General features: G+C 42.5%; 1 protein-coding gene across 1 annotated transcript in view; it reads left to right on the top strand.

Annotated features, from left to right (window-relative positions):
- The first annotated feature begins 1,556 nt into the window (after window positions 1–1,556).
- Window positions 1,557–18,572, top strand: part of LOC124776645 (5-methylcytosine rRNA methyltransferase NSUN4) — a 92,648-nt gene continuing 75,632 nt past the window's right edge. The window contains exon 1 of the mRNA XM_047251733.1: window positions 1,557–1,744. Coding sequence (XP_047107689.1) covers window positions 1,646–1,744 — 99 coding nt within the window. The 5' untranslated portion in view covers window positions 1,557–1,645. The remainder of the gene's footprint in view (window positions 1,745–18,572) is intronic.

Below are 18,572 nucleotides of genomic sequence, written 5' to 3'. Positions count from 1 at the left end.
AGGAAGTTCTCACACTACCTTGAGCTCCACACAGACCCACCAGATACATTTGCCCCACTTCCCCTTCCCATGCTCACCCGTGGGGGCCGCACCATCCATGCAGCCTCCCATTTCTGTGACTATCATCTCTACACCCTACACCAGACCACCTTCATCAGCGCTTCTGCCTCTCCTTCCCCCTAGTCATCACCTCTACGCTGTGCTCCCATCTGTGACTCGAATTGGATTAAATTAGTACTTGTACCATAAATGATGAATACGACGCTTTATAATGCTGTGGAATATGTCAGGTTAATAAAAGGTGTCTATACAAGATATTACATTACACAAAATATTACTTGACACTTAATTTTTTTTGCGGGGTTTGGGTAAATTACCCACTTACTTTATCCAAAAATTCATCTGATGAGTAGAAGGAGCTGCGATTAAGAAATTCTTTTAATTTCCTTTTAAATGCTATATGGCTATCTATCAGACATTTGATGCTATTAGGTAAGTGACCAAAGACTTTTGTGGTAGCATAATTTACCCCCTTCTGAGCCAAAGTTAGATTTAACCTTGAGTAGTAGTGAAGATCATCCTTTCTCCTAGTGTTGTAGCCATGTGCACTGCTATTACTTTTGAATTCATTCGGATTGTTAATAACAAATTTCATAAGTGAATATATATATAGTGAGGCTACAGTGAAGATCTCTAGCTCCTTAAACAAGTGTCTGCAGGATGATCGTGGATGAGCTCCAGCAATTATTCTGATTACACGCTTTTGTGCAATGAACGCTCTTTTACTCAATGATTAGTTACCCCAGAATATGACGTCATACGAAAGCGGTGAATGAAAATAGGCGCTACATTGTGTAATGTGTCCTTGTTTGTATCAAGCTTCTATTAAAGAAAGTGGGTTGTGCACTCCACGAACTGAAGTTCCACACCCATAATGTTAGTGTCCAATTTTCTGTAATAAAAAATGCGATTTCTATAAACCTCATGGTTTGTGACACCAAGAACTTTATAAAATATATATTCTATGTGGGAAATAGTTCCCAAGCCTGATGTGGCAACAGTTAAACTAAAAATTAGAATTATTCGACATACCTACATTCTAAAATCTAGGAAGAGTGATGTGTATACAGATGTCTACAGGCCAACTGTTGGGTGGTTTGCTATAACACGTAGCATTTTCATCACCGAGTGTTATTTCTTTTATTTTAAAAATGTGTATGTAACTGCTAATTTACCCTGAGTGAAACCTAATTTTGCTTTCGTCTTTCTTGTATTACGTGTCACAGCTGTAAGCCATGCACTACAACATTAATATCCACCTATTTGACCTCAGTTGACGTCATATTGAAAGCTTGCAACTACGTAGAATTTTTAGTGCCCTGCGTGAAAGGTATAATTCACAGTGCCACCACAGTCTAACATATGTTAGGCTGTGGTGCCACTATAGAATACCACGAGCTGTCGCGGCTCACTTGCTTGTGTGATCCTGGCTTTAATCGATGTTTAGCATTCATACGTTCTGTCTTTGAGAACTGTTGAAGTGCTTTGCGATATTTGTTTGTTTTTCTTTTATTATAACAACAAAACAGGTCGTCTGCTGCAAATCAGGAAAACATTTTTAAAACGTGACAGTTATTTTACCACTATGGCTGTGAATTTCAATGTTATGTTTTGTCGGCATCCGTGCCGGGTGTCAGATTTTTTGAGGTTTCAAAGAAGATTCAAACATAAGAATACTCACTGGGTAAGAAATAGTTTTAGATTTGTAACTTAATATTTCTTTGATACAGTTTTGCCGGTGTTAACTGTCTTTCTTTAATTTTCTTAAGCATGTGCACCACTATTGTTTTCTGAATATACTTCATGTTACCATTGTTTTAAACAGTATTGAACTTCTTTATAACATTTTAAACTTATATTTTTTCAAAGGTCTCGCTTTGTTCGCGTAGTGTGATAGCGTATTAAACTTATGGGCATCGGTGTATATATGTTGCTATGAACATTCTTCATGAGATTAGTTGCAGTGTAGTTCGAGAATCGAAGCTCTTGTACGTTTGCCATCCGTATACGGCGCTTGTGTGATCAGTGACGAAGGTTTCTGTAACACGACATTTAAAGTAACAGACAGCCAGTAACCCATTACGTAAGAATTTTATATAGTTATGTAGTCCTGCTAACACCCTTGTGTCATCATGTCAGGCAGCCAATTTAGTAAAAATTTTTCGAGAAGTCACAGTGTATGATGATCTGAATGTCAGCTTGCTCTCAAACACTTCTGAGCAGGATGATCTCAAGCGGCAATTATCACTTTTTTCCCTTGCCAGGACAAGAATTATCATTATCGTGAGTAATGAAAGGGCTTTCCATTCCAAGATCATTTTATATCCATGCAAACTGCATTCAGTATAAAAGAACAGGTCTGAAAATGCTACTGACGAGAATTCGTTATAACATTACAGAAATGCATAGGTAGCAGAATATGTGTAGGAGGACAAATACTTTGGAGAACAAGAAAACTCTCAGTGTAATGTGAAACTAAGTTAGCAGTTGAGCTGATAGGATAACTCAGTGTCAGGCAATTAACGCTCCTTAATCTGTGGCGTTGTGTGATTTCATGATAGTGTTGGAGAGATGTGGTTTGCTGATCACTCTTGCAGTTATAATTTTGGCCATTTGACGCATTTTGAGGCCTCTGTTGGTCTGCGTGCATATTGGGACGTATTGTCAAAAAATATGACATAAATACAGTTCTCTGATTTTTTACCATTTCTTTAAATTAAAAGGAAACTGAAATAGAGTGTAAGGGAAAAGACAAGTGGTATTGCCACAGAATGATCTGTATAACCTCTTCAATGTGTACAACTTTGTCTTTTGTTTTCTGCCACATATATCAGAATATACAATATTTGGTTGCTAAGGATAAACTTTAGTGTAACCTGGAATAACCTCAGATAAGACATAGCAAAAGAAATTGTTCCCAAAGTAGTGTAAATGGGAACTAATAAAATACTGTAGTAGATATGTAAAAACTGGGGTATACTCAGCAATGGAAGTGAATGGCATTTTCTTTGAAGTGTAATGTTGTATGTTGCATAGATGTCGTTTTCACTGTTTCTGTCTGTATATTTTAGTTGTAGATGTTATTTAGTCATTGTGAGTGGCTGCTTGGATTGTGTTGCGTACTATACCTACATTGGTCTAATGGATATAGCAAGTGTATTGAAAATTATGATACTGTCATTTTGCATTTACCAATGACTTCCTCACTGGCTCTTCTTTTAAAAGGGATTGTGGTGACAGAGTGAACTGTAACAAAACATGATGCCTGTGTTAGATTTAAACTGTTGGTTTGGTTGTATGTAGTCAAAGGTACAAAAAAAACATAAAACCCATACCTTCCACTGTGGTCTGGTGTTTACAAGAGTTTCCTATTTTTGAAGATGTTAAGAACAAGAATGTCTCTGCCCAAATCCACTCTTCCTTTGGAAGTCTGTTAATTTGTTTTTGTTCTGATAATATTTTTGTGTTAGTGACGTCATCCAGTAGTCATTTCTTGGTATTGGAATCTGCGTCATGTAATGTTGTCATTCTTTTGGTACAGAATCACAATGTTTATTAATCCCACAAATTAATGTAGGACGATAAAAAGACAAGTCTAAATTATATATTGTAAGATGTAAGCAACAGCTAAGAAAACAGGAGACTAATCTAGAATATATACAGCCCAGGTCATAAATGAAGAAAAATGTTTTGTGCATAGTGTTACACATAGAGCTACAGTCACAATTTTTCCACCTCATGTTTATATGTGAAGAAATTGCTGAATTTAATGAAATCAAGAACTGTGGTGAGTGGCTCTGTGTGCTCCTGTATGCCTATGTAAGTCAAGAAGAAAGTGCACCAAGACCATGAAACTGGCACATTGCTATAGCCTATGCCATGGTGTAGATTATCATGCAATTTTCGGGGGCCTAATGGTAAAATTGATAAGACTAAGACATTGCTGTTGTTGCATAGGTATGAAACTTCAGTCCCTGTATATTTGGTCTTTGTGCAGGGTGCACACGAGAACTGACAAAATTTATGCTTACTGTAGCACTACTGATTTTTGATGAGAATACATTTTGGGTCATTTTATGTGCTTCAATATTTTGATTGAGTTGGATTGCCACAACCAGTCTGAACGTTAAATAGTACCATCAATCATGTGGATTAAATACCATCTAAAAACAACTGAATGGATTATCCAATAACAATACATTAATGAAATAGAGCTGAATGTCCCTAAGGTTCCAACATTGAAGATGAATCATAAACAAACTAGTGCAAATTCTTTGGTTCATGAAATAACAATTTGCAACAGTTTGATCATCTTCGCTGTACATTGACAGTCATCTCTGATCACTAAATCAAACATCTGTCACAAGTGTACCATATTCTGTCAGGCATCTATCCACTGGGTAAAATGTTGTTCCTGGTAGAGGGTGATTGTTGTAAATTTTGTTTTGTCAGTTGTCTCACAACTTTCACTTCCAACTGTAAGCCCATAGATTAGATGGATGATGACATTTTTCATGTTTTTGAAAGTTGCAATGGAAGTAACATTGCAATGTGTTCACTAGCTGGCATAGTGCATATCTGACAGAGCAAACAGTGCAAGCAATGCTGCTGTAGACAGGACATCCATGTCACATTCTTCCTTGAACAACCAGTCATTCTTTCTGTCTACAGCTCAGACTTCATGTATCACTGTTAGATTTGTGTGGTTCAGATTTTCTTTTGTGGTTTCTCATACTATTATGATGTGAATTAGTTTCTGTCCACTTCTCTCAAGCTTTGACAGATGCATATCAGGAAACTGATGTGTTGTGTATAGCATCTACGGGAGTATAATGTATTTAAATCTTGGGGTTCTTCAGTTTCTTGTTAGATGATCTACTTGTTTTCTTCCCTCCCACTTTGCTAATAATGAATTCAGGGAAGGGGAAAGTATCTAACCTTCTTGAAAAAACCACATTCAGTTTTCTTGAACGTTGTTATTTATTTATAACTCACCATTATAATTAAATTTGTTTGGAACTGTTACCTATAAATGCATGATTGGATTTACCTGAATTGATTTTGGCTCATCGGTTTGGTCCAGATACTGTTCTCTCACCTACGAAAAGAACTCCAATTTTTAAAAAATTACAATTTTGTGAGTTCTTTTTTTGTGGACGCCTTTTAATTTACCCTGAAGGATATATCAGGACAAATCAGGGCCAGATGGGGGATTACTTGCTCTTCAGCTCTCCATCGGTTGCATTCTAAAGCTCCCCTCTGAGTTAGACTCTTGTTGCAGATAAGGTGGTTTGTGCAAAACTGTTGTTGCACCACTGTCTTCTGGGAAGAGGGAATCCTGTTAGGCTACCTTCAGAATAAGATCTGTCACGAGGTCGGAGTCTGCCAAGTGATGTCCGGTGATCACTGATGTTGATGTTGTTGAACTGGTTGGGGCCTGTTACAGATGGATGTCTTGATTTCAGTCTCAGTTGCTGCTATTTAAGGGAGTATGGATTGGCATTACATTTTTCCAACTGTGATTTGAGGGCTGCTAACCATCTAGTTTGAGGAGGTGTGATATTGCTCAGTAATAGCAGCCACTGGATCGGAGTTGTTCTAGTAGTTCGAGTTATGGTTCACATTGCACAATTTAACTTTGTATTGACAAGGTAGGTATGGCAGGTATTGATTCAGACAGGAGCACAGTATCGTACGGTTGAGTGTATAAGGGCTTTTGGGCTGATTCTTGGCTGTAGCATCCCATGGCATATTGGCCAGCTTCTGAATCAGATTAGTTCGAGTTTTGATTTTTGCTAATAATTTTTCCAGATGTTGTCTGAAGGTGGGTATTCTCTTGAGAGTGGTACTGACATACATAGGACCTGGATTATGTTTTAACAGTCTCCAGCATAGTAAATGACAAGAGTTCTTTGAGATGGAATGACGTAACTTCTGTTTTGGTTGATCTGACTTGAGTCCCCATTTTTTGAAATATTCACTAATTGTGCTGAGGTCTTCTGACAGTACATCCTCAGTCTGAGTTGGGTACAAAGGCAATACCATCTGCATGCATGAATTGAGAGATGTTGTTGGTGGCATGTTTGAGATGTATATATTAAAAGAACTAGTACAGACCCTTGTGGTAGGCCATTTTGTAGGCTATGGAAAATGATTGACTACCCGTTAAGATGTACTTGAAAAAATCTGTCACTGAACATCTCATTGAGTAGATGAAGAAATAATGTGTAAGGAATCAGCTGGTACACCTTGAGTAGTAGTCCTTCTTCCCAAACTGTACCACGGACTGCACTTAAACCAATAAATACAGCAGATGTTTTGAGTTGTTGTTGGAATCTTCTCTCTATGTGGGTTGTGAGCGAGAGGACCTGATTGTAGCAGCTTCTTCCTGGCATAAAACCAGCTTGCTCTATTGGTATGCTATTGCATAAAAAGTTTGTAATCTGTGCATAAAGTATTCTTTCAAGGATCTTGAAGCAAATGCATAAAAGTGTGATTGGTTTGTAGCTTTCTGCAAAGTGATGTTTTTCCCTGACTTAAGAGTGCCAATAACTTTGCTTCTCTTCAAAGGTTCTAGTAACATGCAACTTCACAGGATATCATTGTAGGAATTTAAAAGCCATTGTCGGGCATTTGGACCCATGCGTTTAATGAATTCAGTGTATATGTTGCCTAGCCCTACAGTTTTTCTGCATTTTGTTAGGTTGTTTGCAGCACCCACTGTGGTAAGGTCTGCAATAGGAAAGAGCTGTTGATGGCTTTAACGAATATCCGTAATTGCATATCTCACCTCTCTCTTTTGTGTCTTGTCAAAGATGGTCGTTGATAGCTTTTAATACTTTTGACTATGAGTGTAGCTGGAGTTGATTATATCAAATGAGTAGGCAGCATAAGGAATATCTTTGAACAGTATTTTCATTAAAATGTAACTCTTTTGTAGTGGCACTAATTATTTCAGCAACTCTAATAGGCAGCCAAATTCACAAGAAGCAGACTCAAAAGTTTCCCCTCCAGTTCACAAATAATGGACAAACTGTTAATTCTAGAATGTATATCAACACACTTTCCTATGAAAGTTTCATTTGTGGGAAAGCCCTAAATCACAACGTGAAGTGGACTCGCAAAAAAATCGAAGTGCCAATACTTGTGCTGTGTGGCCACTTGCTGCCCATAAATCAAATCTCACAAACTTTAAAAAATGGGGTTCCCTATGATGTCATTCTGTCCTAGTGATATGCATTATATTACAATTTAATAAAACTTTTGGATCAGTTGGCTAACATAAATAATGAGAATTTCATATAAATGATGCTCAAACGGGGATGCAACAGGGGGATGGGCTCTGACGATTGCTGTTCAGTTGTCTGCTTGAGACAGTAGTCAGAGAATGGAACACAAATATAAAGAGTGCTGTAAGATTGGATTGCAAAAAGAAGAACCTTAAAGTATATTGCATTGCCTTTGCAGGTGATAGAGCCCTTTCTGCCAAAACAATGAAAGAAGCACAGGAGCAAATCCTTGGACTAAAAAAAACAAGCAGCTAAAATAGGTCTTCACATCTCCTTCAGAAAGTTATAATAACTGTCAGTAACTCATGTAAACACCTCAAAGTCCAAGGACAAAGCTTGAAATAGTAAAAGAATTTGCAGGGTGATAATTATTGAACTATATGTAATAAAATCATCATAATTTCTGAACGGTTTGTGTTACGACGTTCAAACTGCACAGTTGGCCACAGGACATGATGGGGATTAGCATGGGCATATGCCTTGTTGCTGTCGGCCATTTGCCCGTAAAAATGTTAAGATACAGCGTGCTGAGTGTATAGCGCTTGTGAAGGCCCACCATGTGAGCAGTAACAGCACAACTGGAGGTCAAAGGAAGTTTGTGACTGAGTTCAAGCTGAAGACAACCAGTCCAAGAATGCTAACAATCAAGAATTTGATTTGCGAGTTTGAGAGAATGGGCAGTGTTCATGATGATAGTGTTGGCAATGTGCTTAAAAATGCCTGAAAACATTGAGAAGACACGCATTGTGCTTCAAACCAGCCCCAGGAAATCAATCAGATAAGCTGCTCAACAGGTGGTAATGAACTGGGAGACACTGTGACAAATTGTTGTTGAAGACCTGCATCTTTCCCCGTACAAAATTCAAAACCATTAGCCAATAAGCCATAGGACCATGGAATGATGTGAATATGGTTTGGTTTAACAAAAAAGCCCACTTTCATTTGGATGGGTGTATCAATAAGCAAAATTGGCACATTTGGGGGACTGAGAATCTGCATTTTGTGATCGAGAAGTCTCTTCACTCTCAATGGGTGACTGTTGTGTGCAGTGTCCAGTCACAGAATAATTGGTGCAATATTCCTTGATGGCATGGTGGCTACTGAATGGTACATGAAGGTTTTGGAGGATGATTTCATCCCCATTATCCAAAGTGATCCCTGAATTCGACAAGATGCGGATCATCCAAGAGAGAGCTCAGCCCCATCAAAGCAGGAGTGTGTTTCATGTTCTGGAGGAGCACTTTGGGACCACATTTTGGCTCTGGGGTACCCAGAGGCCACTAGTATGGGCCTCAATTGGCCGCCATATTCTCCAGATCTGAACAAGTGCGACCCCTTTTCTGGGGCTACATTAAAGACAATGTGTACTCCAGTAATCCCAAAACCATTTCTGAGCTGAAAACAGTCAATCAGGATGTCATCAACTGCACTGATGTTCCGACAGTTCAGCAGGTCATGCAGAATTTCACTATTTGTCTGCACCACATTATCACCAATGATGGCAGGCGCATTGAACATGTCATAACCTAAATCGGAATATGTGTAGTGACGTTTAAATGTTGAATAAAGTGTGTGCATGCCATGGTTTGTAAGTAATTTATGTTTTTTTTATATATTGTCCAGTAATTGTCAACCTATATATATCTTGGAGAATGGATTAGTTGGAATCCTGTGGAAAGCAAAGCAATGAAATACAGAGAAAATAAACTTGAACTTGCCTTCCAGCTAACAAAAGATACATACAACAAAAAATCCCTTTTCTGGAGATCCAAAATTACACATTACATGACAGTGATTTAGCCAGAAGTACTGCATGCAGCAGAAACACTAAACATGAACTTCCAAGGCCGAATGGAGAAACTTAAGATAAAGGAAAGAAAAATTTTAATGAAAGTCATAGGACCAAAATTCAAAGGTAATAAGATAGTATGTCAAAAATGAAACTTTCTACAAAAAAATTGAAAAACTTTCAGATACAATGTGAAAAAGGAGGATAAATTTTGATGGGCACCTTCTCAGAATGAATTTTAATAGGTGAACCAAACAAGTTTTTTACTTTTTCCGTAGCCACAAAATAAAACCCAGTTGGTATAAAGAAACTGGGAAAGACCCAGTAGAATTAAAGATTTCAGAAAAAATCACTAATCAATCAAACAGCTAAATTAATTACTAAAGATGAAAATATAAGGTTCCAAGACAGATCTACACCAAAATCCAAACAGACCCTCTCGGAAGATGAAAGGAAATGAAGAAAGAAGAAATACTGGGTACTGAGAAAAGAACAACACACAAAAAATGATTGATCCAACATTCTCCAAAGAGGGTGAGATGAAAGAAGAGGAGATGGTGCTCAAATGCATGTAAAATTATATCAAACACTATACATTCAAAATTAATAGGTTCTCATAAAATATAATTTTAAAATGAATATTCTATTCCTGACCTAAGACGTAAGTACTCTGTAAATTTTTAATATTAAGAAAAAATGGGAAAATTTAGAAAATAATTTATCTAGTTAGTGGTATAAGCATTAAATATTTGTGAAAACATACAATTGAAAATCTGATATGGAATAGAACAGTTGTCTTAGTTCATGGAGATAACAGTGGTCTTATGCATGTTAGTTATGCTTACATGAGTATGTGGGAATTTTGTTGTCTACATCCAATGGATGACTTTGTCTGATAGCTGAGTAATATTCAGCAGTACTTCTCATTGTGCCTTTCTGCCACTCAATACCCCCTTTAAATGTTTATAAGTATGATTTGGTGGAATTCCCACATCAGTCACTTGTGGCAAGAGTTACATCTATACACCAACGAAAGTATGTCATTGCCTCCTGACTAAACCTCTTGGGCCAGCCCAGCTACCCGCCCATGTGCCTTCTCTGGCCATTAAATATCTTGACCACAGTCATATGAAACAAATGAAAAAGGGGCCCTTGTTCCCTCCTGTAATCTGGATACTGGCTTCTTGTTTATTACAGTTTTTAATGAATTTCTGGCAATGATTGTTTAACGATAATGGAAATTTCTGGATGGAGCAATACTTAAATAAGTGAAAGACAACCACTCCTTAACAGTGGACCAATGTGTGGAACAGAGAAACACATAACAGACAACAGCACTCATACTAGCTTTTGAGCACTAGCTGTTTTTGCACCAATAGTACACACACACACACAGACACCCAAAGAGCACACTCCCATGTCTAATTGACTGTTTTGCTAGTCTACCGAACCACAGATTATGTAACCATTCTTTTCTCTCCGCAAATTGAGACATCTCAAACTCTGTTTGGTGTAACCACTTACCTTTTAGGTACCAAAGCAATCTACTTTAAAATACTAAGTGGACAGCTACCAGTAACCTGAAGTATTTATGTACTTTTTGTCATATTTAGTTATTGGAGCATGATATTTTCTCAGGACACTGACTCAGCTGTATCAAAGTTGGGAATTTTAGAATTTTGCCCCCTTTTGGAAAAGTTCTGTGGATGCCCATGACCTATGCCAACCCTAATGGCACAATAGACACATTTGGTATGATAAGTCCCTTTAAGTTTTCCAAAATGGTGATACCACCACCTCCATACACACACAGAGAAAACTGGTTGTGCAGCATTTTTAAAGGAACTGGTGCTAGAGTTTTCTAAGTTAAGCTGCAAGCTGGTGGCTTAAAATTCATTCCTTTAAGTGTCCCTCACCAGAATCCTGTAACACATTGAAACAACCTCTCAGGAGTTCCCTGGTGATTATTTGTGGTCTCTGTTGGAATGTATGTTTAAGTTACTCAGAAGCCCTTCCTCAACACTAATTAAACGTCTCCTCAAACCAAAATGCAGGTGTTCATACTGTAATCTCTCAAAAACAACACACACACACGCACACACACACACACACACACACACACACACACACACACACACACACACACACACATATATATTAGTGAGGTGACAAAAGTCATGGGATAATATTGTGTTGTACCTCATTTTACCTGATGTAGTGCAGAAACTCAACATGACATGGGCTCAGCACCAGCTACACTTTTGCTATTATATATGAGTATAGGAGCAGCAGGGCTCAATATTTCTTCAGGTGATGGAAACCCATACTTTCACAATTATGTATGCCTCTGCAGGATTTTGTGCACAAAATGACATCTCAATTGTGTCACATAAATGATGTTCAGTGGGATTCATGTCGGGCAATCTGCATGGCCAAATCATTCATTCAAATTGTCCAGCATGTTCTTCAAACCAATTGTGAACAATTGTGGCTCAGTGGCATGTTGCATTATCATCTCGTGGAATTCGTTGTACTGCCGGTGGTCTGCATCTTCCCAACACAGTATTTCGATGTTGTAATTCGGTGTCTTCATCAGGTGTTCCCTGCGACTGGTTGACAAGCTGACCGTGTTCCATATTTATGGCTGGGCAGTGTCTGGTGTTTCCTATGCTGTCCAGGCCCACTGTGGCCATTTATGGAAGAGCTATTTATCTCTAGGTGTTCCGTTTTCCATCTGTGCCCATTTACACTGTTTTCCCCAGTGGTGGCCATGCCAAGGCATTCTGTACTAGGTCCACACCCACCAGGCAAACATATTTTAACATCGACTTACTTCCTATGTGAAGGCCAGTTTTATGAACAGACTGAAGGAGCGGCGATGGATACTTGTCTCCGGTAGTGGCAAACTTTTTTGTGGAGAGATTTGAGGATGAGGCACTTATAGCTGCTGCCTGCCAGTCTACCTGTTTCTTCAGGTACGTTGATGACACATTCGTCAATTGGCCACATGGCTGGAAAAGACTGGATGAGTTCCTTGGCCAAATGAACTCAAGATACCCCAACATTAAGTTCACAGTGGAACTAGAGAAAGATAATCAACTTCCATTCCTGGATGTCGTGGTGAAAAGGAAGATAGATAGGACACCAGGACACAGTGTGTGTAGGAAACTAAAACACGCAGACTTATATTACAGGCTGCCAGCTGCCATCATCCAGTGCAGAAGAACAGGTTACTGAGAACACTTGTACACCTAGCCAAGACACTGTTCGGTTCTGACAGCTTGGCAGAGTTAGAACATCTGCAGCAAATGTTTACCACCACAGGTACTCAAACAGGGACATCCGCAAAGCACTACATCTCACCAGACGACCTGATATAATGGGAGAACAACAAGAAGAGACCAGGAGGGTAGCCTTTCTACCACATGCAGGTCCTATATCTGCAAAGATCAGCAGGATCCTGAAAAATCAAAAGTGTGTTCAGGCCATCTAAAAAGATCAGGTTGCTCCTTGGAACGGTCAAGGATGATCTGGAGGTTAAGGAAACATGGTATCTGCCATATAACAAGTGAATGTTGTATGTCTGACATCGGTCAAACTGCCAGAACACTTGAAATAAGATGGAAAGGATACCAAAAACATAGCAGGCTGTGACAGATCACTAAATCAGCAGTAGCAGAATATTCCCTAGAACTTGAACATGCCATGAATTATGATAAAACAAGGTTCCTCACTCAGACCCCCAAATTCTGGGATGGATGAGAGAGAACCTGATCAACCGGGAAGCAGGATACCAGACCAATACAAAGTGGAATTCAGCATTAGAATTACAAAGAGACAATGGAAAAAAGTTCCCTTCTCCATTAATGATCCTCAGACAACAAGAGATGTAATTAATGGGATTGAATCTCTTATGGTGCATGGGGCAGTCTCCTCGGGAGACAACTGTAGTGCTCATGGACAAAAGACAGAACAACATTAACCATGTGAACCTTCAGGCACCATGCACCTTAGGAGCAGACACAGTACAGAACTCCAGACAGCGGCCACCGCCATGAGAGATTACTGTGGGGTGCATAGACAGAATATGCAATTCCCACAGCAGCCTGATTTGGTAGGCAGCGCACTTTGTAAAGGAGTACCAGACCCACAAGTTTAGGAGAATGGCGGGGGCATTCTAGAAGACAGGATGATTGCCAACAGCGTAGGAAACATCTGCAGCATGTCGATTGTACAGGGAATGCATCTGCTGGGAACAGACTTAGTATGGAACGCCTTGACATGGCTGCCACTGGGGAAAACAGTGGAAAAAGGTGTGGATGGAGGATGGAACACCTAGAGGCAAACAGCACCACCAGAAATGGCCAGATTGGTGCAGATAGCTAGGGAACACAAGACACCGCCCTGGCATACACACGGGATACGGTTAGCTTGTTGACCAGTCACAAAAAACACCTGGTAAAGACACCGAATTGTGATGTTGAAATATTGTGTTGGGAAGACACAGACCATTAGCAGTACACCCGATTCCACGAGATGACACTGAATCGCCAGAAAAGTCTAAAACACTAAATATGAGGCACTGTCAGCGATAAAAATTCCATCATTGTGTGGGAACATGAAGTCCATGAATGGCTGGAAATGGTCTCCAACCAACTAAACGTAACTGAGGACCCAGTCCACTCCATGTAAACACAGCCCACACCATTATGGAATCACCATTACCTTGCACAGTGCTTTTTTGACAGCCTGGGTCCATGGTCTGTGCAACACTCGAACCCTATCATCAGCTCGTACTAACTGAAATTGGGACTCATCTGACCAGGTCATGGTTTTTTATTTGTCTCCGGTCCAACTGATATGGTTATGAGCCCACAAGGGGCACTGTAGGTGGTGTGCTGTTAGCAAAGGCACTCGTGTAGATCGTCTGTAACCATAGCTCATTAATGCCATATTTCACCTCAGTGTCTTAAATCACACTTTTGTGGTACATCCCACATTGATTTTTGCAGTTATTTCATGCAGTGTTACTTGTCTTTTAGCACTGACAATGCTTTGCAAATGCTGCTACTATCGGTAATTAAGTGAAAGCCATCGAGCACTACATTATCTGTGATGAGAGGTAATGCATGAAATTTGGTATTCTTGGCCCACTCTTGACACTGTGGAGTTCAGTATATTGAATTTGCTGATTTCCGAAATGGAATGTGTTATAACCTTTAATCACTAATAAATTGCGTGGATATACAAAAGTAGAAACACTAGCGGGTTACATGTTACTAACTTCATATCTGTCATTCGACTGCCGTGCCGTGACCTGCGGCCGGCGCCGTTCATAGCCAGGTGGCGCTCGGCCGAGCTGCGGAGCGCCTCTATCGCCGTGTTCGCGTACTAACGTAGCGGCACTTTTGAATGTCGTGGCACTGTCACAACACTTTTCCCCACTTGGAAAAAAAAAAACACTCACTTCCTTGGAGACACGGACAGTGCGGAGACATCCGTGGCCTCTTGGGAGGCCCCGAGAAGATCCCGCGGAGAAACACGAGAGTATGGTCGAAAATGTCCAGGATGGAAGCTTGCGCGTGGAACGTGCCTCCTGGACGAGATGATGGGTAAAAACTCCGGAGCAGCATCCATAGGTGTCGTGGACCTGGGGGTGTGCTCCAGCGAGATGGGTCCTGGAGAAGGCGGCGTCGCGACTGGGGCCGGTTCCGGCGTACTCGGAAGCGGTAGCGACGGCGGTGGCAGCAACATGCCCGGAAGATCGGCAGCAGCGACAGGACTGGATTCTCGGGCCGGTGGAAACGAAAGAAGGGGCGGTGGTACCGGCGTGGCCACCACTCGTGGGCGCATCTGGTCGTAATGGCGAACAACCATGCCGTCATCCGTACGGATTTCACAAAGCCGGCGGCCGCGAAAAGCCTGGACCACCCCTGGAATCCATTTAGGGCGAGATCCATACCCCCGTGCCCACACGTCGGCGCCCACCGGGTATTTTCCCGCACTAGGGGACACAGTACAAGGTCTGACAGGGTGAAGCGGGTGCAGTAGAGTGCGCGGTTGGCGGCCATGCAAGAGTTCAGCAGGGCTGCGATCACCCAGAGGCGTGAAGCGATAAGAACTAAGAAATTGCAACAGAGCGTCATCTGTGGAAAAATCACTAAGGAATTTTTTCATTTGGGTTTTGAAAGTGCGGACAAGGCGCTCGACCTCCCCATTCGATTGCGGATGGAAGGGCGGTGCCGTAACATGATGAATCCCTTGTCCAGTACAAAAATCACGGAAGGCCTGCGAAGAGAACTGAGGGCCATTGTCCATGACAATCGTGGATGGAAGACCTTCGAGCGCAAAGATTTTGGACAAAGCCAGCGTCGTCGCCGCAGTGGTGGGCGACGGACATCGAACAACAAACGGAAACTTCGAGAAGGCGTCAATCAACAGTAGCCAATAAGTGCCGAGGAAGGGGCCGGCAAAATCAGCGTGCACCCGTTCCCACGGCTGCGCCGGAGCAGGCTACGGAGAGGGCAGAGTACGAGGCGCAGCCAGTTGTTGAACACACTGATCACACGCAGCGACCATGTGGGCGATGTCCGAATCAATACCCGGCCAATAAACGTGCCTGCGGGCCAGGGACTTAGTCCGAGAAATCCCCCAATGGCCCCCATGCAATAGTTTGAGAACATCTTTGCGGAGAGAGGCGGGCACCACAACCCGCGGAGATGCGCCGTCCGTGGCTAGAAGAACAACACCCTCACGAACAGACAGACGAAGGCGCAAGGCATGGTAGTTGCGAAGGGGATCCGATGCCCGGCCCTTGGTCCTGTTCGGCCAACCCCGCTGAACAAAACCGATCACCTGACGCAGGACCGGGTCCCGCGCAGTAGCCAACGCGACCTGCGAACCTGTAAGTGGAAAACCCTCGACCGCACGACGTTCTTCCTCATCAATGTGGAAACAGAGTAGTTCATCTCGATCGAAAACCGGGTCGGGGCCCATCGGCAAACGCGACAACGCGTCAGCGTTGGCGTGCTGGGCCGTGGGGCGATAGTGAATCTCATAGTGAAAACGAGACAAGTATAAGCCCCAACGTTGCAGGCGGTGAGCTGCCTTATCCGGAAGCGACGCCGAGGGGTTGAACAGAGAGACCAGCGGCTTGTGGTCGGTGATGAGGTGAAACTTAGAACCATACAAAAAAACGCTGAACTTTTTTAGAGCATAAATGATAGCGAGCGCCTCCTTTTCTATTTGAGAGTAACGCCGTTGGGCATCGTTGAGGGTCTTGGAAGCATAGGCGATGGGTCGTTCCGACCCATCCTCATACCGATGGGCGAGAACAGCCCCTAGGCCATACTGTGACGCGTCAGTTGCCAGAACCAAGTGCTGACCCGGACGGAATGTGGCAAGACAAGGTGCCGACTGCAAATGAGCCTTCAGGCGGACAAAAGCCTGCTCACACTCGGCGGACCAACAGAAAGGAACGTTTTTGCGTTACAGCTGATGCAGAGGATGAGCCACCGCCACCGCGGAAGGAATGAATTTGTGATAATAAGCAACCTTGCCTAGAAATGCCTGAAGTTCTTTGACCGTAGACGGCCGGGGTAGAGCGGTAATGGCCGCAACGTGCTGTCGTAGAGGACGTATACCCTCACGGGACAAGTGGAAACCAAGATACACAATGGAGGGTTGGAAGAACTGTGACTTGTCCAGATTGCACTTCAACCCTGCTGAATGCAGAACCCGAAACAGTGAACGCAAATTGCGAAGGTGCTCCTCAGTGGAGGCCCCCGTGACAACAATGTCATCCAGGTAGTTGATGCAGCCGGGAACGGAAGCCGTGAGCTGTTCCAAAAACCGCTGAAAAATGGCCGGCACGCTAGCGACGCCAAATGGTAACCGCTGGTACTGATACAACCCACAAGGAGTGTTGATGACGAGAAATTCCTTGGAAGATGCATCCAACGGCAACTGATGGTACGCCTCCGATAAGTCAAGTTTGGAAAAGAACTGGCCCCCAGCGAGCTTGGAAAATAACTCCTCAGGACGGGGAAGAGGATAAGTGTCAATGAGGCTTTGAGCGTTGACAGTGGCTTTAAAATCACCACACAATCGCAGACTTCCGTTTGGTTTAGAAACCACCACGATGGGCGATGCCCATTCGCTGGAGGTAACAGGAAGGAGAGTCCCTGAAGCTGTTAACCTGTCTATCTCAGCTTTGACAGGTGCACGCAACGCCATCGGAATAGGGCGTGCCCGGAAAAACTTGGGCGAGCCGTAGGTTTAAGAGTAATGTGGGCTTCAAAATCCTTGGCACGACCCAGACCAGACCAGCAGAGAACACGGACGAGAATTCAGAACACAAGCCATCCAGCTGTTGATATGGAATGTCCTCAGATATGAGGTGCACATCATCATCAATGGAGAACCCGAACAACTGGAAAGCATCATAACCGAACAGGTTTTCAGTGCCCGCATGATCCACCACATAAAACGTGAGGGGCCTAACAACAGATTTGTAGGCAGTGGAAGCATCAAACTGGCCAACGATAGGAATTTTCTGCTTATTATAAGTTCATAGATTTCGTGTAACTGGAGACAAGGGAGGGGAGCCCAACTCCAAATACGTGCGAGAATTAATGAGAGTTACTGCAGAGCCAGTGTCCACTTGCATGCGAATGTCTTTATCCAGAACACGAACAGTAACAAACAACTTATTCGTTTGAGAAAGCACACAGTTAACATCTATGTCCGATGCCTTGTCCTCGTCGACAGGAACTTTAGGGGACTGACACACAGAAGCAATGTGGCCTTTTTTCCTACATGAATTACACGTGGCCCAACGTTTTGGACACACGGCCCTGTCATGCTGTACGAAACAACATGGACAAGAAGGAAGGGCGGAACGAACCTGCTTCTGTGGTTGCTGTTTTCGCTGCGAGCGTGGCGGCCCAACGCAACGTTGTTGACGCGAGTGCACCGCCGCCACATGGTCGTTTCCCTGTGAAACAGGCAAATGGTCCGCATCGAAAGTGGTTTGCACAGCGCCTACATCACACCACGCATCTATTTGCGCACCAGCAGCGTGAGACACTTCAAACGATTGAGCGATGCTGAGAACTTCCGACAACGACGGGTTGGGCAATTGTAAGGCACGTTGCCGAACTTCTTTATCAGGAGCAAGCCGTAAAATAGCATCCCTAACCATTGAATCAGCGTAAGACTCATGATGAGTGTCCGTGACAAACTGACATTTCCGACTCAGACCGTGTAGTTCCCCCGCCCAAGCCCGGTAAGATTGATGGGGCTGTTTACGACACCGGTAGAATGCCACGCGGGCGGCAACGACATGGGTGTTTTTTCGGTAGTAGTTAGACAATAAGTCACACATTTCTTGGAAGGACAGAGAGGCAGGTTCCCGCAGAGGGGCTAACTGAGAT

The sequence above is a fragment of the Schistocerca piceifrons genome, chromosome 2, assembly GCF_021461385.2.
Source record: "Schistocerca piceifrons isolate TAMUIC-IGC-003096 chromosome 2, iqSchPice1.1, whole genome shotgun sequence".
In the NCBI taxonomy this organism is placed as follows: domain Eukaryota; kingdom Metazoa; phylum Arthropoda; class Insecta; order Orthoptera; family Acrididae; genus Schistocerca; species Schistocerca piceifrons.
Note: the sequence above shows the minus strand (reverse complement) of the source record. Positions and strands in the feature narration are given on the sequence as shown.